Source organism: Oncorhynchus gorbuscha, linkage group LG05 (assembly GCF_021184085.1).
Source record: "Oncorhynchus gorbuscha isolate QuinsamMale2020 ecotype Even-year linkage group LG05, OgorEven_v1.0, whole genome shotgun sequence".
In the NCBI taxonomy this organism is placed as follows: domain Eukaryota; kingdom Metazoa; phylum Chordata; class Actinopteri; order Salmoniformes; family Salmonidae; genus Oncorhynchus; species Oncorhynchus gorbuscha.
In genome coordinates, this window is record NC_060177.1 from 88,683,762 (window position 1) to 88,709,426 (window position 25,665).

Consider the following 25,665-nt stretch of genomic DNA (forward strand, 5'->3'; position numbering starts at 1 on the left):
TGTTTGGGGTAACATTTATGTTGAAATTATAGCACTTAACATGATCATAAAATACAATTCAGTAGAACTTTGGATGTCATATTTGTAAAATATGTTAAGTAGTTGTCTTGAGGACTGGGTACCTCAAAATCGAACGGTGAGAATTCAGATGTCGGTTGTCATTGTTACTGTAGAATGTTATGTGACAAAAAGTCACCACCATCCAAACCAGGTTTAAGGCAAAAAAAACACTGACACCAGATCAGGATGACCTGAACTTGGGGCTCCCTCCCAAACGGAACCCTATTCCCCATATCGTGCACTACTTTAGACCAAGTCCCACATAGGGCCCTGGTCAAAAGTAGTGCACTATATAGGGAATAGGGTGCCATTTCATACGCACTTTTGCGTCCAAGGAGAAGAGCAGCGGTATGTAATGTGACCAGAAAACAACACAAAACCCAACCCTAATTTGGTATCAAGCCGTTCATGTAGACAAAGAAAGACAACAAACAAAAACAGAAATCCAAGCAAAATGGAGGTTAAAAGAGGAGCAGAAGGGGTGAATACTCCGTCGGGGGGGGATGGCCTGTCTGGGTTTGTTTGTTCGGCAGAGATGGGGGCAGGGCATTAGGGGTTCAAAGGTCAAGGATCATAGGTGAGAGGTTGGTGCCTCACTACCTGTGGACGGGCAGGTGCAGGCCGTTGAGGGAGGAGGTGACGGGCGGGTGGAGCTCCAGCTGGGTGAGCAGAGAGAAGTGGTCAGAGGGGATGTGGGGGTGGGGACAGCCGGTGATGTTGTTGTCCGTTAACCACCGAGACTCCAGGGGACCGAGCAAACCGGCTACAGACATGTGAGTCTTGGAGAAGAAGATGTAGTCGATCACGCCCTGCGGAAGGAGAGACGGGAAGAGAAGGTGAAACGGAGAGAATGAAAGAGAGATTTTCTTTACTATTGTTACACGTAAAAAATATGAAACACATAACCTTCTTATCGAACTGGGCCGAGAACATGACAAACTGTGAGCACTCAACTGAGGACAGATCCTACTCCAGAGCAGCCCAGTTTAACCTTGAAGTCATACGTATATAGTTGGTGGTATTAAGGTGTGATGGGTTCTTAATTCATAAACTTGAACTATGAAATATCCTTGCTCATGGTACTGAGGGAGAGAGGGGAATGCAGAACAGAACAGAACAGTTACATTCTGTCAGAACATGTTATTGATTGACATGAGGTATCCTATGGAAAAGGAGAAGACCCATAGTCTGGCTTCAGTTGTTGGATTGTAATTTTGAAACAAACTTGCTACAGCAGAAGTGAATGGTTATCGATAGCAGCAATGTATATGGTGGGGGTCAATTAAGGTTGGATACGGGTTCTTGGGAATGTTACGGAGTACGGGAAAGGTAATCACATGGTTGTGGTCACTGATGAGTGTGGAAAGCTGTGGATTTTTAGATGTGATGGGGGCTGAGGTCAGGTCACAGTAAAGGAGAAGGAACAGTTCATTACTCACATCACTAAACTTCCTGCCTAGCAATAAAGACGTCATGTTCAGAGAAAACGAGACTTCACCTAAAGTGACCCCCCACCTAAAGTGACCCCCCACCTAAAGTGAACCCCCACCTAAAGTGACCCCCACCTAAAGTGACCCCCACCTAAAGTGACCCCCACCTAAAGTGACCCCCACCTAAAGTGACCCCCACCTAAAGTGACCCCCCACCTAAAGTGACCCCCCACCTAAAGTGAACCCCCACCTAAAGTGAACCCCCACCTAAAGTGACCCCCCACCTAAAGTGGGGTATATACAGTTGAAGTTGGAAGTTGTACATACACCTTAGCCAAATAAATTTAAACTAGAGTTTTCACAATTCCTGATATTTAATCCTAGTAAACATTCCCTGTCTTAGGGAGGTTTATTTTAAGAATGTGAAATGTCAGAATAATAGTAGAGATTTATTTCATCTTTTATTTCTTTCATCACATTCCCAGTGGGTCAGAAGTTTATATACACTCAATTAGTATTTGGTAGCATTGCCTTTAAATGATCTAACTTGGGTCAAATGTTTTGGGTAGCCTTCCACAAGCTTCCCACAATAAGTTGGGTGAACTTTGGCCCATTCCTCCTGACAGAGCTGGTGTAACTGAGTCAGGTTTGTAGGTCTCCTCGCACACGCTTTTTCAGTTCTGCCCAAAAAATGTTCTATAGGATTGAGGTCAGGGCTTTGTTATGACCACTCCAATACCTTGACTTTGTTGTCCTAAAGCCATTTTGCCACAAATTTGGAAGTATGCTTGGAGTCACTGTCCATTTGGAAGACCCATTTGCGACCAAGATGTTGCTTCATTATATCCAAATAATTTTGCTACCTCATGACACCATCTATTTTGTAAAGTGCACCAGTCCCTCCTGCAGCAAAGTACCTCCACAACATGATGCTGCCACCCCCGTGCTTCACGGTTGGGATGGTGCTCTTCGGCTTGCAAGCATCCCCCTTTTTCCTCAAAAACAAAACTATGGTATTTATGGCCAAACAGTTCTATTTTTGTTTCATCAGACCAGAGGACATTTCTCCAAAAAGTATGATCTTTCATTTCTCCAAAAAGTATGTGCAGTTGCAAACTGTAGTCTGGCTTTTTTTATGGCGGTTTTGGAGCAGTGGCTTCTTCCTAACTGAGTGGCCTTTCAGGTTATGTTGATATAGGACTGGTTTTACTGTGGATGTAGATACTTTTGTACCCGTTTCCTCCAGCATCTTCACAAGGTCCTTTTCTGCTGTTCTGGGATTGATTTGCACTTTTCACACCAAAGTACGTTCATCTCTAGGAGACAGAACACGTCTCCTTCCTGAGTGGTATGACGGCTGTGTGGTCCCATGGTGTTTATACTTGCGTACTATTGTTTGTACAGACGAACGTGGTAACTTCAGGCGTTTGGAAATTGCTCCCAAGGATGAACCAGACTTGTGGAGGTCCACAAAAAAATATTCTGAGGTCTTGTCTGATTTCTATTTATTTTCCCATGATGTCAAGCAAAGAGGCACTGAGTTTGAAGGGAGGCCTTGAAATACATCCACAGGTCCACCTCCAATTGACTCAAATGATGTCAAATAGCCTATCAGAAGCTTCTAAAGCCATGACATCATTTTCTGGAATTTTCCAAGCTGTTTAAAGGCACAGTCAACTTAGTGTATGTAAACTTCTGACACACTGGAATTGTGATATAATCTGTCTGTAAACAATTGTTGGAAAAATGACTTGTGTCATTCACAAAGTAGATGTCCTAACCGACTTGCAAAACTATAGTTTGTTAACAAGAAATGTGTGGAGTGGTTTAACGAGTTTTAATGACTCCAAACTTCCAAACTTCCGAATTCAACTGTTCCTACACTTGTGCTGATGGGAATATGTCGTTGTCTGTAGACCTGTTTGACCCAATGGGTGAATAAACTTCGTTAAAAGCTTTTCCTAGTAGTCCAATCGATTTAACTCGGTTCATTTGAGTACCTAACAGGTGTAACCTACCTTGAAGTCATAGGTATAGTTGGTGTAAGACATGAGGCTGCCCTGGTAGGGGTAGGGTTAGTATATAGAGGTGTAACCTACCTTAAAGTCATAGGTATAGTTGGTGTAAGACATGAGGCTGCCCTGGTAGGGGTAGGGTTAGTATATAGAGGTGTAGCCTACCTTAAAGCCATAGGTATAGTTGGTGTAAGACATGAGGCTGCCCTGGTAGGGTTAGGGTTAGAATATAGAGGTGTAACCTACCTTAAAGTCATAGGTATAGTTGGTGTAAGACATGAGGCTGCCCTGGTAGGGGTAGGGTTAGTATATAGAGGTGTAACCTACCTTAAAGTCATAGGTATAGTTGGTGTAAGACATGAGGCTGCCCTGGTAGGGTTAGTATATAGAGGTGTAACCTACCTTAAAGTCATAGGTATAGTTGGTGTAAGACATGAGGCTGCCCTGGTAGGGTTAGTATATAGAGGTGTAACCTACCTTAAAGTCATAGGTATAGTTGGTGTAAGACATGAGGCTGCCCTGGTAGGGGTAGGGTTAGTATATAGAGGTATAGTTGGTATAAGACATGAGGCTGCCCTGGTAGGGGTAGGGTTAGTATATAGAGGTATAGTTGGTGTAAGACATGAGGCTGCCCTGGTAGGGGTAGGGTTAGTATATAGAGGTATAGTTGGTGTAAGACATGAGGCTGCCCTGGTAGGGTTAGTATATAGAGGTGTAACCTACCTTAAAGTCATAGGTATAGTTGGTGTAAGACATGAGGCTGCCCTGGTAGGGTTAGTATATAGAGGTGTAACCTACCTTAAAGTCATAGGTGTAGTTGGTGTAAGACATGAGGCTGCCCTGGTAGGGTTAGTATATAGAGGTGTAACCTACCTTGAAGTCATAGGTATAGTTGGTGTAAGACATGAGGCTGCCCTGGTAGGGTTAGTATATAGAGGTGTAACCTACCTTGAAGTCATAGGTATAGTTGGTGTAAGACATGAGGCTGCCCTGGTAGGGTTAGGGTTAGTATATAGAGGTGTAACCTACCTTAAAGTCATAGGTGTAGTTGGTGTAAGACATGAGGCTGCCCTGGTAGGGTTAGGGTTAGTATATAGAGGTGTAACCTACCTTGAAGTCATAGGTATAGTTGGTGTAAGACATGAGGCTGCCCTGGTAGGGTTAGGGTTAGTATATAGAGGTGTAACCTACCTTAAAGTCATAGGTATAGTTGGTGTAAGACATGAGGCTGCCCTGGTAGGGGTAGGGTTAGTATATAGAGGTGTAACCTACCTTAAAGTCATAGGTGTAGTTGGTGTAAGACATGAGGCTGCCCTGGTAGGGGTAGGGTTAGTATATAGAGGTGTAACCTACCTTAAAGTCATAGGTGTAGTTGGTGTAAGACATGAGGCTGCCCTGGTAGGGGTAGGGTTAGTATATAGAGGTGTAACCTACCTTAAAGTCATAGGTATAGTTGGTGTAAGACACGAGGCTGCCCTGGTAGGGGTAGGGTTAGTATATAGAGGTATAGTTGGTATAAGACATGAGGCTGCCCTGGTAGGGGTAGGGTTAGTATATAGAGGTGTAACCTACCTTAAAGTCATAGGTGTAGTTGGTGTAAGACATGAGGCTGCCCTGGTAGGGGTAGTATATAGAGGTGTAACCTACCTTAAAGTCATAGGTATAGTTGGTGTAAGACATGAGGCTGCCCTGGTAGGGGTAGGGTTAGTATATAGAGGTATAGTTGGTGTAAGACATGAGGCTGCCCTGGTAGGGTTAGGGTTAGTATATAGAGGTATAGTTGGTGTAAGACATGAGGCTGCCCTGGTAGGGGTAGGGTTAGTATATAGAGGTATAGTTGGTGTAAGACATGAGGCTGCCCTGGTAGGGTTAGTATATAGAGGTGTAACCTACCTTAAAGTCATAGGTATAGTTGGTGTAAGACATGAGGCTGCCCTGGTAGGCGCTCTTCAGCTGGAAGCTGTGAGTGATGCTGCCGTCTGATTGGCCGTTCTTCCCCTGGCAGCTGAAGTTGCTGAGAGCCTCGTTGTAGCGCAGCTCTCTGAAGTCCTTATGGTTCTCTGCTACACCACCGTTAGTTAAGTACTCCACAACACCTGGGGGGGCAGTATAACAGTTAATATGGTGTAGGTAGGGGGGGCAGTATAACAGTTAATATGGTGTAGGGGGGACATTATAACAGTTAATATGGTGTAGGGGGGACATTATAACAGTTAATATGGTGTAGGTAGGGGGCATTATAACAGTTAATATGGTGTAGGTAGGGGGCATTATAACAGTTAATATGGTGTATGTAGGGGGGCAGTATAACAGTTAATATGGTGTAGGTAGGGGGGCAGTATAACAGTTAATATGGTGTAGGGGGGACATTATAACAGTTAATATGGTGTAGGGGGGGACATTATAACAGTTAATATGGTGTAGGTAGGGGGGCATTATAACAGTTAATATGGTGTAGGTAGGGGGCATTATAACAGTTAATATGGTGTATGTAGGGGGGGGGGCAGTATAACAGTTAATATGGTGTAGGTAGGGGGGCAGTATAACAGTTAATATGGTGTAGGTAGGGGGGCAGTATAACAGTTAATATGGTGTATGTAGGGGGGCAGTATAACAGTTAATATGGTGTAGGTAGGGGGCAGTATAACAGTTATTATGGTGTAGGTAGGGGGCAGTATAACAGTTAATATGGTGTAGGTAGGGGGCAGTATAACAGTTAATATGGTGTAGGTAGGGGGCAGTATAACAGTTAATATGGTGTAGATGGGGGGCATTATAACAGTTAATATGGTGTAGGTAGGGGGGACATTATAACAGTTAATATGGTGTAGGTAGGGGGGACATTATAACAGTTAATATGGTGTAGGTAGGGACATTAAAACAGTTGATATGGTGTAGGTAGGGGGGGACATTATAACAGTTAATATGGTGTAGGTAGGGGGGACATTATAACAGTTAATATGGTGTAGGTAGGGACATTAAAACAGTTGATATGGTGTAGGTAGGGGGGCATTATAACAGTTAATATGGTGTAGGTAGGGACATTAAAACAGTTGATATGGTGTAGGTAGGGGGGACATTATAACAGTTAATATGGTGTAGATGGGGGGCATTATAACAGTTAATATGGTGTAGGTAGGGGGGACATTATAACAGTTAATATGGTGTAGGTAGGGGGGCAGTATAACAGTTAATATGGTGTAGGTAGGGGGGACAATATAACAGTTAATATGGTGTAGGTAGGGACATTAAAACAGTTGATATGGTGTAGGTAGGGGGATATTATAACAGTTAATATAGTGTAGGTAGGGGGGGACATTATAACAGTTAATATGGTGTAGGTAGGGGGGCATTATAACAGTTGATATGGTGTAGGTAGGGGGGACATTAAAACAGTTAATATGGTGTAGGTAGGGGGGACATTATAACAGTTAATATGGTGTAGGTAGGGGGGCATTATAACAGTTAATATGGTGTAGGTAGGGGGGCAGTATAACAGTTAATATGGTGTATGTAGGGGGGCAGTATAACAGTTAATATGGTGTAGGTAGGGGGGACATTATAACAGTTAATATGGTGTAGGTAGGGACATTAAAACAGTTGATATGGTGTAGGTAGGGGGGCATTATAACAGTTGATATGGTGTAGGTAGGGGGGCATTATAACAGTTGATATGGTGTAGGTAGGGGGGCATTATAACAGTTGATATGGTGTAGGTAGGGGGGACATTAAAACAGTTAATATGGTGTATGTAGGGGGGGCAGTATAACAGTTAATATGGTGTAGGTAGGGGGGCATTATAACAGTTAATATGGTGTAGGTAGGGGGATATTATAACAGTTAATATGGTGTAGGTAGGGGGGCAGTATAACAGTTAATATGGTGTAGGTAGGGGGGCAGTATAACAGTTAATATGGTGTAGGTAGGGGGGCAGTATAACAGTTAATATGGTGTATGTAGGGGGGGCAGTATAACAGTTAATATGGTGTATGTAGGGGGGGCAGTATAACAGTTAATATGGTGTAGGTAGGGGGACATTATAACAGTTAATATGGTGTATGTGGGGGGGGGCAGTATAACAGTTAATATGGTGTAGGTAGGGGGGGGACATTATAACAGTTAATATGGTGTAGGTAGGGGGGCAGTATAACAGTTAATATGGTGTATGTAGGGGGGCAGTATAACAGTTAATATGGTGTAGGTAGGGGGGACATTATAACAGTTAATATGGTGTAGGTAGGGGGGCAGTATAACAGTTAATATGGTGTAGGTAGGGGGGCAGTATAACAGTTAATATGGTGTATGTAGGGGGGGGGGCAGTATAACAGTTAATATGGTGTATGTAGGGGGGGCAGTATAACAGTTAATATGGTGTTGGGGGGGGCAGTATAACAGTTAATATGGTGTAGGTAGGGGGGACATTATAACAGTTAATATGGTGTAGGTAGGGGGGCATTATAACAGTTAATATGGTGTAGGTAGGGGGGCATTATAACAGTTGATATGGTGTAGGTAGGGGGGCATTATAACAGTTGATATGGTGTAGGTGGGGGGCATTATAACAGTTGATATGGTGTAGGTAGGGGGGACATTATAACAGTTAATATGGTGTAGGTAGGGGGGCATTATAACAGTTGATATGGTGTAGGTAGGGGGACATTAAAACAGTTAATATGGTGTAGGTAGGGGGACATTATAACAGTTAATATGGTGTAGGTAGGGGGGCATTATAACAGTTGATATGGTGTAGGTAGGGGGGACATTAAAACAGTTAATATGGTGTAGGTAGGGGGACATTATAACAGTTAATATGGTGTAGGTAGGGGGGCATTATAACAGTTAATATGGTGTAGGGGGGGGGCATTATAACAGTTAATATGGTGTAGGTAGGGGGGACATTAAAACAGTTAATATGGTGTAGGTAGGGGGGCATTATAACAGTTGATATGGTGTAGGTAGGGGGGGACATTAAAACAGTTGATATGGTGTAGGTAGGGGGGGACATTAAAACAGTACACCACCATTACTCAGGTACTGCACTACACCTGGTGGGAGGGGGGGGCCATGGAGGCAGTTAATACTGGATGGGGAACGAAGGGGCATTGAAACAGTTAACCTCTGTTTTCTCATGTATTTGAGTACCTGAATAACATAACATATGGAACACAGATTTGCTTCAGTGGAAAGGGTTAGTTCTGAGCCAGGTCAAAGGTCAGATCCTTACCAGAGTCTGGCAGGGAGTTGAGGTCAGCACAGAGGACGATAGGGATGGAGGAGGGGTCGGAGGTCGGGGAGCCTGTTGCCACGGAGCTCAGCGCCCTCTCGGTGATGCTCTTCAGCTCAGACAGGAACATCATGGTCTGAATCAGCTTGACGTCACAGAACTCTGGGTCCCAGTGCATGTGGGCGTTAGCCACCAGAAGGAACTGTGTCTCCTGCAGAGGCTTCATGCCTGACAAACAGAAGACAAATCATTTATTGTCCATTCTCCTTTCAGTCCACAGAACAGTGGTAAGAGTTAGTTAACCTTGACCAAATAGGTTATATCAAGAACTTTTCAAGTATTTGACGGTATTTTCAGGTGACCTTGAAACTTAAAAAGTAGTGGGCTTGTTTGCATTATACCAGGCCAAATTAAATCAAACTAAAGTTGTATCATGTAAACGTTTAAGACTTTGGAGAAGCAGGGACTGCCATCTACTGGTAGAGTTAGGTACTGGTAAAAAACATGCACATGAAAAAGGAAAGACAAAAGATGGTGATCTCTAGGACAGGGAAAGAATACCACTGAAGTCCCATTTTAGATTTTCATCATTTAGCAGATGCTGTTAAGAGCAAATTTCTCAAGCAACAATTTTGCTAGGACTGTCTGGAAGTGGTCTGATTGTGGAGGTGAAAACTAGCTTTATTCTCACAGAGGTTTGGAACTCTCTTATTGGTCTATGAACTAATTGACTACCTGGTGATGTCACCAGGCAGGCCAAAACTCCATGCAACCAAAACAGGAGGAAATTTCAGCCGGTCTTTTCAAACAGCTCTTACACTAAAAGTGCATTATATTTATTGATTGATTGGCTGATTGATGACTGATTAACAGGTTCCTCACCACCAGAGAACATGTCCTTGTTGACCTCCAGTAGGACAGCGACCCCGATGTTGTCCTTGGTCATGACCCTGTTCAACATGACCTCTGAACCCTCAGAGTTTGCCATGGCAACCTGGTTGAACTCCACCGTGTGTTTCTGCACCAGAGTAAATCTGAAACATAACCAGACATGGGTTCAAACACTATCTAAATTATTTTAAATCCTTTGAGCATTTGATTTAAGCCCGCCTGGAGTGAATCAATTGTGGGCGGGGTTTGCACTTTTTTTTATAGGTTCCCATTGCAAGAGGCAAGTTCAATCAAGCACAGGTAAATTAGTAGGAATTATTCACTTTTAGGCTGGGTATCTGTAAAGCACTTCGCAGTAAAGCAATGCTAACGTAAAATGAGCTTTATAAAATAAATGTAATTGATTAAATTTACTCACTTCTCAGTCTTGAAGAACACAGCACATCCGTCCACGTGCTTCCTCTCCTGTTCTGAGACCAGTTTGGCACGAGACTTTGGGCAGAAGTACCCCTCGTACCCATGGTCCTTTAGAGTCTCCAGGAAGAGGGCGTGGTACTGCTCCGTCTCCACCTCCTGAGGACACACGACCAAGATGGCCGTCATGTTAGAATAGTTTTAGTGGATGTTTACTTTGTTCCGGTGTAAAAGACACAAAAGCCTGGGTCTGAATGGGTTCTACGGAACACATCAAAACACACTGGCTAAAATGACCTCTTGATGTGTGGAGGTTTACTGGTTTTATTGTATACTGATTAACTGGTGTAATCCCATCAGATACTCTTCCTGGGGTTCACAAACATGTCATCACACACTGATGATGTCAGACCCTGCCTGTAGACCGACGACGTCAGACCCTACCTGTAGACCGACGACGTCAGACCCTACCTGTAGACCGACGACGTCAGACCCTACCTGTAGACCGACGACGTCAGACCCTACCTGTAGACCGACGACGTCAGACCCTACCTGTAGACCGACGACGTCAGACCCTACCTGTAGACCGACGACGTCAGACCCTACCTGTAGACCGACGACGTCAGACCCTACCTGTAGACCGACGACGTCAGACCCTACCTGTAGACCGACGACGTCAGACCCTACCTGTAGACCGACAACGTCAGACCCTACCTGCAGACAGACGACGTCAGACCGACGACGTCAGACCCTACCTGCAGACCGACGACGTCAGACCCTACCTGCAGACTGATGATGTCAGCGTCACAGTGTGTGATCTCCTCCATGATGCCCCTCTTCCTGTACTCCCAGTTGAGGGCCCAGGAGGGACAGTAGCCGTACAGCTGACGAGTGGCGTACTTATCGCACAGCACGTTGTAACACATCACTGTGAACATGGCTGGGAGAGGGAGGGAGGATATTCAATACACCATCAACAACTCAATGACATACAGTACCAGTCTAAAAGGTTGGACACGCCTTCTCATTTCAAGGGTTTTTCTTCATTTGACTATTTTCTACATTGTAGAATAATAGTGAAAACATCAAAACTATGAAATAACACATATGGAGTCATGTAGTAACCAAAAAAGTGTTAAACAAATCCAAATATATTTTAGACACTTCAAAGTAGCCACCCTTTGCCCTGATGACAGCTTTGCACACTCTTGGAATTCTCTCAACCAGCTTCACCTGAAATGCTTTTCCAACAGTCTTGAAGGAGTTCACACATATGACGAACACTTGTTGGCTGCTTTTCCTTCAGTCCAACTCATCAAAAAAACATCTCATCTGGGTTGAGGTCGGGTGATTGTGGAGACCAGGTCACCTGATGCAGCACTCCATCACTCTCCTCCTTGGTCAAATAGCCCTTACACAGCCTGGAGGTGTATTGGGTCATTGTCCTGTTGAAAAACAAATGATAGTCCCACTAAGCGCAAACCAGATGGGATGGCATATCGCTGCAGAATGTTGTGGTAGCCATACGGGTAAAGTGTGCCTTGAATTCTAAATAAATCACTGACAGTGTCACCAGCAAAGCACCATCACACCTCCTCCTCCATGCTTCACTGTGGGAACCACACATGCAGAGATCATCCGTTCACCTACTCCGCATCTCACAAAGACACGGTAGTTGGAACCAAATCTCAAATAAGTCCAAAGGACAGATTTCCACAGGTCTAATGTCTACGGCCTGTGTTTCTTGGCCAAAGCAAGTCTCTTCTGCTTATTGGTGTCCTTTAGTAGTGGTTTCATTGCAGCAATTCGACCATGAAGGCCTGATTCACGCAGTCTCCTCAGAACAGTTGATGTTGAGATGTGTCTGTTACCTGAACTCTGTGAATCATTTATTAGGGCTGCAATTTCTGAGGCTGGTAACTCTAATGAACTTATCCTCTGCAGCAGAGGTAACTTTGGGTATTTTTTTCCTGTGGCGGTCCCCATGAGAGCCAGTTTCATCATAGCACTTGATGGTTTTTGCGACTGCACTTGAAGAAACATTCAAAGTTCTTGACATTTTCCCAGATTGACTGACCTTCATGTCTTAAAGTAATGATGAACTGTCGTGTCTCTTTGCTTATTTGAGTAGGTCTTACCAAATAGGGACATCTTCTGTATACCACCCCTACCTTGTCGACACACAACTGATTGGCTCAAACGCATTAAGGAAAGAAATTCCACAAATTAACTTAACAAGTCACACCTGTTATTTGAAATGCATTCCAGGTGACTTCCTCATGAAGCTGGTTAAGAGAATGCCAAGAGTGTGCAAAAATGTCATCAAGGCAAAGGGTGGCACTTTGAAGAATCTCCAATATAAAATGTATTTTGATTTGTTTAACACTTTTTTGGTTACGACATGATTCCATATGTGTTATTTCAAAGCTTTGATGTCTTCACTATTATTCTACGATGTAGAAAATTGTCAAAATAAAGAAAAACCCTGGAATGAGTAGGTGTGTCCAAACTTTTAACTGGTACTGTATGTAGTAGTGCTATTAAGACTACTACTACTGCTCCTACTATAAATAATACTTCTACTATTATTAATAATAAGAATAATTATAATACTACAGGTACTACTACTAATAATAATAATACTTCCAATACTACTAATAATAACTCTAATACTACTGCTGCTACTACTAGTATCCCAAAGTACCTGTAGCTCCCACAGAGTTATCCCAAGGTACCTGTAGCTCCCACTGAGAGTTATCCCAAGGTACCTGTAGCTCCCACTGAGAGTTATCCCAAGGTACCTGTAGCTCCCACTGATAGTTATCCCAAGGTACCTGTAGCCCCCACTGAGAGTTATCCCAAAGTACCTGTAGCCCCCACTGAGAGTTATCCCAAAGTACCTGTAGCTCCCACTGAGAGTTATCCCAAGGTACCTGTAGCTCCCACTGAGACTTATCCCAAAGTACCTGTAGCCCACACTGAGAGTTATCCCAAAGTACCTGTAGCCCCCACTGAGAGTTATCCCAAGGTACCTGTAGCTCCCACAGAGTTATCCCAAGGTACCTGTAGCCCCCACTGAGAGTTATCCCAAGGTACCTGTAGCCCACACTGAGAGTTATCCCAAAGTACCTGTAGCCCACACTGAGACTTATCCCAAAGTACCTGTAGCCCACACTGAGAGTTATCCCAAAGTACCTGTAGCCCCCACTGAGAGTTATCCCAAAGTACCTGTAGCCCCCACTGAGAGTTATCCCAAGGTACCTGTAGCTCCCACTGAGACTTATCCCAAAGTACCTGTAGCCCCCACTGAGAGTTATCCCAAAGTACCTGTAGCCCACACTGAGAGTTATCCCAAGGTACCTGTAGGGATCATTGGGTCCCGCTCCTTCAAGGTGATCCAAGGTCTCTGGGGGAGCTGTTCTGGGTGCACTAAACAAAGAAAGGACACGATAAAACAAAATGAATAAAGAAATTAACTAATTGATTAATTAGAAAGGGAAACAGGACTTTAATGATATTTGGTTCAGGAGAAGAAAATATGACAATTCAGGTGCTCCGGTCAGGTTGAGACTCAATATGCATCTTGTTTTGTTGTAAAGTGAATCGCTTGACTTATTTACCTGCTAGATTGTCAAACATGTATAGTTGAACCATATTCACCTGCTAGACTGTCAAGCATGTATAGTTGAACCATATATACCTGCTAGATTGTCTAGCATGTATACTTGAACCATATTCACCTGCTAGATTGTCTAGCATGTATAGTTGAACCATATTCACCTGCTAGATTGTCTAGCATGTATAGTTGAACCATATTCACCTGATAGATTGTCTAGCATGTATAGTTGAACCATATTCACCTGATAGATTGTCTAGCATGTATAGTTGAACCATATTCACCTGCTAGATTGTCTAGCATGTATAGTTGAACCATATTCACCTGATAGATTGTCTAGCATGTATAGTTGAACCATATTCACCTGCTAGATTGTCTAGCATGTATAGTTGAACCATATTCACCTGCTAGATTGTCTAGCATGTATAGTTGAACCATATTCACCTGCTAGATTGTCTAGCATGTATAGTTGAACCATATTCACCTGCTAGATTGTCTAGCATGTATAGTTGAACCATATTCACCTGCTAGATTGTCTAGCATGTATAGTTGAACCATATTCACCTGCTAGATTGTCAAGCATGTATGTATAGTTGAACCATATTCACCTGATAGATTGTCTAGCATGTATAGTTGAACCATATTCACCTGCTAGATTGTCTAGCATGTATAGTTGAACCATATTCACCTGCTAGATTGTCTAGCATGTATAGTTGAACCATATTCACCTGCTAGATTGTCAAGCATGTATGTATAGTTGAACCATATTCACCTGCTAGATTGTCTAGCATGTATAGTTGAACATATTCACCTGCTAGATTGTCTAGCATGTATAGTTGAACCATATTCACCTGCTAGATTGTCTAGCATGTATAGTTGAATCATATTACCTGCTAGATTGTCAAGCATGTATGTATAGTTGAACCATATTCACCTGCTAGATTGTCTAGCATGTATAGTTGAACCATATTCACCTGCTAGATTGTCTAGCATGTATAGTTGAACCATATTCCCTGCTAGATTGTCTAGCATGTATAGTTGAACCATATTCACCTGCTAGATTGTCTAGCATGTATAGTTGAACCATATTCACCTGCTAGATTGTCTAGCATGTATAGTTGAACCATATTCACCTGCTAGATTGTCTAGCATGTATAGTTGAACCATATTCACCTGCTAGATTGTCTAGCATGTATAGTTGAACCATATTCACCTGCTAGATTGTCTAGCATGTATAGTTGAACCATATTCACCTGCTAGATTGTCAAGCATGTATGTATAGTTGAACCATATTCACCTGCTAGATTGTCAAGCATGTAGTTCAACAGGTTTCTGGTTCCATCTGATTCCTGGTACAGGTTGAGGATGTCTTGGGACAAAGGGTTACCTGCACAGAGATACAATAAGCCTTAATGTTAATAATAATCTAACACTGTGGTTGGTTACCTGCACACTTAACTGTGTCAATAAAATGTGTCATTAATAATGAATCATTATAAACCCTTTAAGGTTACCTTTTGTATAATCCTATAAAGTAAAGCGTTACCAAACTAAGACATACCTTTTAGCCCCAGGGTTTGTAACTGGAACAGCCGCCCGAGTTCATAAGGTAGAACTCGCAAAAGATTGTTGTTTAAAAGCAACTCCCTGGGGGAGGGGGGGGGTGATAGGGAACACAGCAGGAAGAAAGAAAGTCTGTAGGAAGTGGAAAACCTCCACCATCCTGGTGGCGTCTTACGCCACTTTGCAAACGCTTCTATGAACAGACACTTACAGTACAGTGAGTGCATACATTTTCAGTAAGTGTATGCGATCCCAACCGGAAATTGAACCCACAACCTTAAGAGTTGCCAGCACCACTTCAAGAATACACAACCACACAGGAGCTCTTACCTGAGAGACACCATGTTTCCGAGTTGGGCGGGCAAGCTGCGGAGCTTATTGGACGACAGGTTAAGGTAGGCCAGGTGTGGCAGCTTGGCGATGTCGGGCGGGATGCGACTCAGGTTGTTGTCGTTGATGTGTAGAGCCGTCAGGTGGGTGAGAGTCCACAGAGAACTGCTCAGACTTCTGACCCGACCTGGAGAGGAGACAGAGGAGAGAAATGTTAAGAGCTAAATGCTACAGATAAGGCTTCCAATATTACATTCTTCACAGTAGGGATGGGATCTTTGACTGTTTCGAGTCCTCGTGTGATTTTTATTCAAATACTTGAGTACTTTTTTTTAAACAAGTACTGGAAAAAAATATGTGCTCATTTAACTATATGCCAACAGAGAACAACAATGTTTAATTTATCATAACAGATAACGAATCCTAATTACTAAATCATATTTAATTTAACCTTTATTTTACTAGGCAAGTCAGTTAAGAACAAATTCTTATTTTCAATGACGGCCTAGGAACAGTGGGTTAACTGCCTGTTCAGGGGCAGAATGAGAGATTTGTACCTTGTCAGCTCGGGGATTCGAACTTGCAAGCTTTCGGTTACTAGTCCAACACTCTAACCACTAGGCTACCCTGCCGCCCCATATACAGTGCCTTCGGAAAGCATTCAGACCCCCCCCCCCCTTTAATCTAAAATGGATTAAATAGTTTTCCCCCCTCATCAATGTACACAAAATAAGAAAGCGAAAACAGGTTTTTATTTATTTATTAAAAACAAAAAAACGTATTTACATAAGTATTCAGACCCTTTGCTATGAGACTCGAAATTGAGCTCCGGTGCATTCTGTTTGAATTATGTTTCCATTGGTCATCCTTGGGATGTGTCTACAACTTGATTGGCGTCCACCTGTGGTAAATTATATTGATTGGACATGATTTTGAAAGGCACACACCTGTCTATACAAGGTCCCACAGCTGGCAGTGCATGTCAGCGCAAAAACCAAGCCACGATATCAAAATAACTGTCTGTAGAGCTCGAGACAGGGTTGTGTCGAGGCACAGATCTGGGGAAGGGAACTGTTTGGCCATAATGACCATCGTTATGTTTGGAGGAGAAAGGGGGAGGTTTGCAAGCTGAAGAACACCAGTCCAACCCTGCAGCACTGGGGTGGCAGCATCATGTTGTGGGGGTGCTTTGCTGCAGGATGGACTGGTGCACTTCAGAAAATAGATGACATCATGAGGGAAGAAAATTATGTGGATGTAATGAAACAACCTCTCAAGACATCAGTCAGGAAGTTAAAGCTTGGTCGCAAATGGGTCTTCCAACTGGACAATGACCCCAAGCATACTTCCAAAGTTGCGGCAAAATGGCTTAAGGACAACACAGTCAAGGTATTGGAGTGGCCATCACAAAGCCCTGACCTCAATTCTATAGAAAATGTATTGGCAGAACTGAAAAAGTGTTTGCGAGGAGGCCTACAAACCTGACTCAGTTACACCAGCTCTGTCAGGAGAAATGGGCCAAAATTCACCTAATTTATCGTGGGAAGCTTGTGGAAGGCTACCCGAAATGTATGACCCAATTTAAACAATTTAAAAGGCAATGATACCAAATACTAATTGGGTGCATGTAAACTTCTGACCCACTGGGAATGTGATGAAAGAAATAAAAGCTGAAATAAATGTCAGGAATTGTGAAAAACTCAGTTTAAACCTTAGACCTGATATCTCCAGCTAACTGACCTGATATCTCCAGCTAACAGACCTGATATCTCCAGCTAACTAACTGACCTGATATCTCCAGCTAACTAACTGACCTGATATCTCCAGCTAACTAACTGACCTGAGATCTCCAGCTAACTAACTGACCTGATATCTCCAGCTAACTGACCTGATATCTCCAGCTAACTGACCTGATATCTCCAGCTAACTGACCTGATATCTCCAGCTAACTAACTGACCTGATATTTCCAGCTAATTAACTGACCTGATATTTCCAGCTAGCTAACTGACTGACAAACTAACTGACCTGATATCTCCAGCTAACTAACTGACCTGATATCTCCAGCTAACTGACTGACAAACTAACTGACCTGATATCTCCAGCTAACTAACTGACCTGATATTTCCAGCTAATTAACTGACCTGATATCTCCAGCTAACTGACTGACCTGATATCTCCAGCTAACTGACTGACCTGATATCTCCAGCTAACTGACTGACCTGATATTTCCAGCTAACTAACTGACCTGATATCTCCAGCTAACTAACTGACCTGATATTTCCAGCTAATTAACTGACCTGATATCTCCAGCTAACTGACTGACAAACTAACTGACCTGATATCTCCAGCTAACTGTTTGACCTGATATCTCCAGCTAACTGACTGACAAACTAACTGACCTGATATCTCCAGCTAACTGACTGACCTGATATCTCCAGCTAACTAACTGACCTGATGTCTCTAGCTAACTAACTGACCTGATATCTCCAGCTAACTGACCTGATATCTCCAGCTAACTGACCTGATATCTCCAGCTAACTGACCTGATATCTCCAGCTAACTAGGGAAGGTAACTGACCTGATATCTCCAGCTAACTAGGGAAGGTAACTGACCTGATATCTCCAGTTAACTAGGGAAGGTAACTGACCTGATATCTCCAGTTAACTAGGGAAGGTAACCGACCTGATATCTCCAGCTAACTGACCGATTGACTGTCACTAACTGACCTGATATCTCCAGCTAACTAGGGAAGGTAACCGACCTGATATCTCCAGTTAACTAGGGAAGGTAACTGACCTGATATCTCCAGTTAACTAGGGAAGGTAACCGACCTGATATCTCCAGCTAACTGACCGATTGACTGTCACTAACTGACCTGATATCTCCAGCTAACTAGGGAAGGTAACCGACCTGATATCTCCAGTTAACTAGGGAAGGTAACTGACCTGATATCTCCAGCTAACTGACCTGATATCTCCAGCTAACTGACCTGATTTCTCCAGCTAACTGACTGACCTGATATCTCCAGCTAACTGACTGACCTGATATCTCCAGCTAACTGACTGACCTGATATCTCCAGCTAACTGACTGACAAACTAACTGACCTGATATCTCCAGCTAACTGTTTGACCTGATATCTCCAGCTAACTGACTGACAAACTAACTGACCTGATATCTCCAGCTAACTGACTGACCTGATATCTCCAGCTAACTAACTGACCTGATGTCTCTAGCTAACTGACCTGATGTCTCTAGCTAACTAACTGACCTGATATCTCCAGCTAACTGACCTGATATCTCCAGCTAACTGACCTGATATCTCCAGCTAACTGACTGACCTGATATCTCCAGCTAACTGACCTGATATCTCCAGCTAACTGACCTGATATCTCCAGCTAACTGACCTGATATCTCCAGCTAACTAGGGAAGGTAACTGACCTGATATCTCCAGCTAGCTAACTGAACTGATATCTCCAGCTAACTGACTGACCTGATATTTCCAGCTAACTGACCTGATATCTCCAGCTAACTAGGGAAGGTAACTGACCTGATATCTCCAGCTAACCAACTGACCTGATATCTCCAGCTAACCAACTGACCTGATATCTCCAGCTAACCAACTGACCTGATATCTCCAGCTAACCAACTGACCTGATATCTCCAGCTAACCAACTGACCTGATATCTCCAGCTAACCAACTGACCTGATATCTCCAGCTAACCAACTGACCTGATATCTCCAGCTAACCAACTGACCTGATATCTCCAGCTAACCAACTGACCTGATATCTCCAGCTAACCAACTGACCTGATATCTCCAGCTAACCAACTGACCTGATATCTCCAGCTAACCAACTGACCTGATATCTCCAGCTAACCAACTGACCTGATATCTCCAGCTAACCAACTGACCTGATATCTCCAGCTAACCAACTGACCTGATATCTCCAGCTAACCAACTGACCTGATATCTCCAGCTAACCAACTGACCTGATATCTCCAGCTAACCAACTGACCTGATATCTCCAGCTAACTGACTGACAAACTAACTGACCTGATATCTCCAGCTAACTGACTGACCTGATATCTCCAGCTAACTAACTGACCTGATGTCTCTAGCTAACTGACCTGATGTCTCTAGCTAACTGACCTGATATCTCCAGCTAACTGACCTGATATCTGACCTGATATCTCCAGCTAACTGACCTGATATCTCCAGCTAACTAGGGAAGGTAACTGACCTGATATCTCCAGCTAACTAGGGAAGGTAACTGACCTGATATCTCCAGTTAACTAGGGAAGGTAACTGACCTGATATCTCCAGTTAACTAGGGAAGGTAACTGACCTGATATCTCCAGTTAACTAGGGAAGGTAACCGACCTGATATCTCCAGCTAACTGACCGATTGACTGTCACTAACTGACCTGATATCTCCAGCTAACTAGGGAAGGTAACTGACCTGATATCTCCAGTTAACTAGGGAAGGTAACTGACCTGATATCTCCAGCTAACTAGGGAAGGTTCAATCCCCGGGACCACCCATACGTAGAATGTATGCACACATGACTGTAAGTCGCTTTGGATAAAAGAGTCTGCTAAATGGCATATATTATTATATTATTATTATAAGGTAACCGACCTGATATCTCCAGTTAACTAGGGAAGGTAACTGACCTGATATCTCCAGCTAACTGACCTGATATCTCCAGCTAACTGACCTGATATCTCCAGCTAACTGACTGACCTGATATCTCCAGCTAACTGACCTGATATCTCCAGCTAACTGACCTGATATCTCCAGCTAACTGACCTGATATCTCCAGCTAACTGACCTGATATCTCCAGCTAACTGACCTGATATCTCCAGCTAACTGACCTGATATCTCCAGCTAACTGACTGGCTTGATATTTCCAGCTAACTGACTGACTTGATATTTCCAGCTAACTGACTGACTTGATATTTCCAGCTAACTGACCTGATATCTCCAGCTAACTAGGGAAGGTAACTGACCTGATATCTCCAGCTAACTAGGGAAGGTAACTGACCTGATATCTCCAGCTAGCTAACTGAACTGATATCTCCAGCTAACTGACTGACCTGATATTTCCAGCTAACTGACCTGATATCTCCAGCTAACTAGGGAAGGTAACTGACCTGATATTTCCAGCTAGCTAACTGACCTGATATCTCCAGCTAGCTAACTGACCTGATATCTCCAGCTAGCTAACTGACCTGATATCTCCAGCTAGCTAACTGACCTGATATCTCCAGCTAGCTAACTGACCTGATATCTCCAGCTAGCCAACTGACCTGATATCTCCAGCTAGCCAACTGACCTGATATCTCCAGCTAGCCAACTGACCTGATATCTCCAGCTAACCAACTGACCTGATATCTCCAGCTAACCAACTGACCTGATATCTCCAGCTAACCAACTGACCTGATATCTCCAGCTAACCAACTGACCTGATATCTCCAGCTAACCAACTGACCTGATATCTCCAGCTAACCAACTGACCTGATATCTCCAGCTAACCAACTGACCTGATATCTCCAGCTAACCAACTGACCTGATATCTCCAGCTAACCAACTGACCTGATATCTCCAGCTAACCAACTGACCTGATATCTCCAGCTAACCAACTGACCTGATATCTCCAGCTAACCAGCTAACCTGATATCTCCAGCTAACCTGATATCTCCAGCTAACCTGATATCTCCAGCTAACCTGATATCTCCAGCTAACCTGATATCTCCAGCTAACCTGATATCTCCAGCTAACCTACTGACCCGATATCTCCAGCTAACCAACTGACCCGATATCTCCAGCTAACCAACTGACCCGATATCTCCAGCTAACCAACTGACCCGATATCTCCAGCTAACCAACTGACCCGATATCTCCAGCTAACCGACTGACCCGATATCTCCAGCTAACCAACTGACCTGATATCTCCAGCTAACCAACTGACCTGATATCTCCAGCTAACCAACTGACCTGATATATCCAGCTAACCGACCTGATATCTCCAGCTAACTGACCTGATATCTCCAGCTAACTAACTGACCCGATATCTCCAGCTAACTAACTGACCTGATATCTCCAGCTAACTAACTGACCTGATATCTCCAGCTGACCTGATATATCCAGCTAACTGACCTGATATCTCCAGCTAACTAACTGACCTGATATCTCCAGCTAACTAGACGAAGGTAACTGACCTGATATATCCAGCTAACTAACTGACCTGATATATCCAGCTAACTAACTGACCTGATATCTCCAGCTAACTAACTGACCTGATATCTCCAGCTAACTAACTGACCTGATATCTCCAGCTAACTAGGGAAGGTAACTGACCTGATATATCCAGCTAACTAGGGAAGGTAACTGACCTGATATCTCCAGCTAACTAACTGACCTGATATCTCCAGCTAACTAGGGAAGGTAACTGACCTGATATATCCAGCTAACTTACCTGATATATCCAGCTAACTAGGGAAGGTAACCGACCTGATATCTCCAGCTAACTAGGGAAGGTAACTGACCTGATATCTCCAGTTAACTAGGGAAGGTAACTTACCTGATATCTCCAGCTAACTAGGGAAGGTAACTGACCTGATATCTCCAGCTAACTAGGGAAGGTAACTGACCTGATATCTCCAGCTAACTAGGGAAGGTAACTGACCTGATATATCCAGCTAACTGACCGATTGACTGTCACTAACTGACCTGATATCTCCAGCTAACTACCATACAAACGCTCCTCACCGCGTGGCCGCGGCCACCCTACTCTGGTGGTCCCAGCGCGCACGACCCACGTGGAGTTCCAGGTCTCCGGTAGCCTCTGGAACTGCCAATCTGCGGTCAACAAGGCAGAGTTCATCTCAGCCTATGCCTCCCTCCAGTCCCTCGACTTCTTGGCACTGACGGAAACATGGATCACCACAGACAACACTGCTACTCCTACTGCTCTCTCTTCGTCCGCCCACGTGTTCTCGCACACCCCGAGAGCATCTGGTCAGCGGGGTGGTGGCACCGGGATCCTCATCTCTCCCAAGTGGTCATTCTCTCTTTCTCCCCTTACCCATCTGTCTATCGCCTCCTTTGAATTCCATGCTGTCACAGTTACTAGCCCTTTCAAGCTTAACATCCTTATCATTTATCGCCCTCCAGGTTCCCTCGGAGAGTTCATCAATGAGCTTGATGCCTTGATAAGCTCCTTTCGTGAGGACGGCTCACCTCTCACAGTTCTGGGCGACTTTAACCTCCCCACGTCTACCTTTGACTCTTTCCTCTCTGCCTCCTTCTTTCCACTCCTCTCCTCTTTTGACCTCACCCTCTCACCTTCCCCCTACTCACAAGGCAGGCAATACGCTCGACCTCATCTTTACTAGATGCTGTTCTTCCACTAACCTCACTGCAACTCCCCTCCAAGTCTCCGACCACTGCCTTGTATCCTTTTCCCTCTCGCTCTCATCCAACACCTCCCACACTGCCCCTACTCGGATGGTATCGCGCCGTCCCAACCTTCGCTCTCTCTCCCCCGCTACTCTCTCCTCTTCCATCCTATCATCTCTTCCCTCCGCTCAAACCTTCTCCCACCTATCTCCTGATTCTGCCTCCTCAACCCTCCTCTCCTCCCTCTCTGCATCCCTTGACTCTCTATGTCCCCTATCCTCCAGGCCGGCTCGGTCCTCCCCTCCCGCTCCGTGGCTCGATGACTCATTGCGAGCTCACAGAACAGGGCTCCGGGCAGCCGAGCGGAAATGGAGGAAAACTCGCCTCCCTGCGGACCTGGCATCCTTTCACTCCCTCCTCTCTACATTTTCCTCCTCTGTCTCTGCTGCTAAAGCCACTTTCTACCACGCTAAATTCCAAGCATCTGCCTCTAACCCTAGGAAGCTCTTTGCCACCTTCTCCTCCCTCCTGAATCCTCCGCCCCCTCCCCCCTCCTCCCTCTCTGCAGATGACTTCGTCAACCATTTTGAAAAGAAGGTCGACGACATCCGATCCTCGTTTGCTAAGTCAAACGACACCGCTGGTTCTGCTCACACTGCCCTACCCTGTGCTCTGACCTCTTTCTCCCCTCTCTCTCCAGATGAAATCTCGCGTCTTGTGACGGCCGGCCGCCCAACAACCTGCCCGCTTGACCCTATCCCCTCCTCTCTTCTCCAGACCATTTCCGGAGACCTTCTCCCTTACCTCACCTCGCTCATCAACTCATCCCTGACCGTTGGCTACGTCCCTTCCGTCTTCAAGAGAGCGAGAGTTGCACCCCTTCTGAAAAAAACCTACACTCGATCCCTCCGATGTCAACAATTACAGACCAGTATCCCTTCTTTCTTTTCTCTCCAAAACTCTTGAACGTGCCGTCCTTGGCCAGCTCTCCCGCTATCTCTCTCTGAATGACCTTCTTGATCCAAATCAGTCAGGTTTCAAGACTAGTCATTCAACTGAGACTGCTCTCCTCTGTATCACGGAGGCGCTCCGCACTGCTAAAGCTAACTCTCTCTCCTCTGCTCTCATCCTTCTAGATCTATCGGCTGCCTTCGATACTGTGAACCATCAGATCCTCCTCTCCACCCTCTCCGAGTTGGGCATCTCCGGCGCGGCCCACGCTGGATTGCGTCCTACCTGACAGGTCGCTCCTACCAGGTGGCGTGGCGAGAATCTGTCTCCTCACCACGCGCTCTCACCACTGGTGTCCCCCAGGGCTCTGTTCTTGGCCCTCTCCTATTCTCGCTATACACCAAGTCACTTGGCTCTGTCATAACCTCACATGGTCTCTCTTATCATTGCTATGCAGACGACACACAATTAATCTTCTCCTTTCCCCCTTCTGATGACCAGGTGGCGAATCGCATCTCTGCATGTCTGGCAGACATATCAGTGTGGATGACGGATCACCACCTCAAGCTGAACCTCGGCAAGACGGAGCTGCTCTTCCTCCCGGGGAAGGACTGCCCGTTCCATGATCTCGCCATCACGGTCGACAACTCCATTGTGTCCTCCTCCCAGAGCGCCAAGAACCTTGGCGTGATCCTGGACAACACCCTGTCGTTCTCAACTAACATCAAGGCGGTGGCCCGTTCCTGTAGGTTCATGCTCTACAACATCCGCAGAGTACGACCCTGCCTCACACAGGAAGCGGCGCAGGTCCTAATCCAGGCACTTGTCATCTCCCGTCTGGATTACTGCAACTCGCTGTTGGCTGGGCTCCCTGCCTGTGCCATTAAACCCCTTCAACTCATCCAGAACGCCGCAGCCCGTCTGGTGTTCAACCTTCCCAAGTTCTCTCACGTCACCCCGCTCCTCCGTTCTCTCCACTGGCTTCCAGTTGAAGCTCGCATCCGCTACAAGACCATGGTGCTTGCCTACGGAGCTGTGAGGGGAACGGCACCTCAGTACCTCCAGGCTCTGATCAGGCCCTACACCCAAACAAGGGCACTGCGTTCATCCACCTCTGGCCTGCTCGCCTCCCTACCACTGAGGAAGTACAGCTCCCGCTCAGCCCAGTCAAAACTGTTCGCTGCCCTGGCCCCCCAATGGTGGAACAAACTCCCTCACGACGCCAGGACAGCGGAGTCAATCACCACCTTCCGGAGACACCTGAAACCCCACCTCTTTAAGGAATACCTAGGATAGGTTAAGTAATCCCTCTCACCCCACCCCCCTAAGTTTTAGATGCACTATTGCTAAGTGACTGTCCCACTGGATGTCATAAGGTGAATGCACCAACTTGTAAGTCGCTCTGGATAAGAGCGTCTGCTAAATGACTTAAATGTAATGTAAATGTAAGGTAACTGACCTGATATATCCAGCTAACTGACCGATTGACTGTCACTAACTGACCTGATATCTCCAGCTAACTAGGGAAGGTAACTGACCTGATATATCCAGCTAACTGACCGATTGACTGTCACTAACTGACCTGATATTTCCAGTTAACTAGGGAAGCTAACTGACCTGATATCTCCAGTTAACTAGGGAAGCTAACTGACCTGATATCTCCAGTTAACTAGGGAAGCTAACTGACCTGATATCTCCAGCTAACTGACCGATTGACTGTCACTAACTGACCTGATATTTCCAGTTAACTAGGGAAGCTAACTG

At 44.8% G+C, this 25,665-nt stretch overlaps 1 protein-coding gene across 1 annotated transcript in view; it reads right to left on the reverse strand.

Moving 5' to 3' along the window:
- The window catches only part of cnot6l (CCR4-NOT transcription complex, subunit 6-like), a 27,590-nt gene continuing 1,925 nt past the window's right edge, over positions 1–25,665 (reverse strand). Inside the window, exons 3-12 of the mRNA XM_046351467.1 lie at positions 15,544–15,730; positions 15,212–15,297; positions 14,948–15,037; positions 13,395–13,463; positions 10,817–10,974; positions 10,039–10,193; positions 9,612–9,763; positions 8,730–8,957; positions 5,399–5,601; positions 1–869 (exon numbers count right to left, since the gene is read on the reverse strand). Of these exons, the coding sequence (XP_046207423.1) occupies positions 657–869; positions 5,399–5,601; positions 8,730–8,957; positions 9,612–9,763; positions 10,039–10,193; positions 10,817–10,974; positions 13,395–13,463; positions 14,948–15,037; positions 15,212–15,297; positions 15,544–15,730 (1,541 nt within the window). The 3' untranslated portion in view covers positions 1–656. The remainder of the gene's footprint in view (positions 870–5,398; positions 5,602–8,729; positions 8,958–9,611; positions 9,764–10,038; positions 10,194–10,816; positions 10,975–13,394; positions 13,464–14,947; positions 15,038–15,211; positions 15,298–15,543; positions 15,731–25,665) is intronic.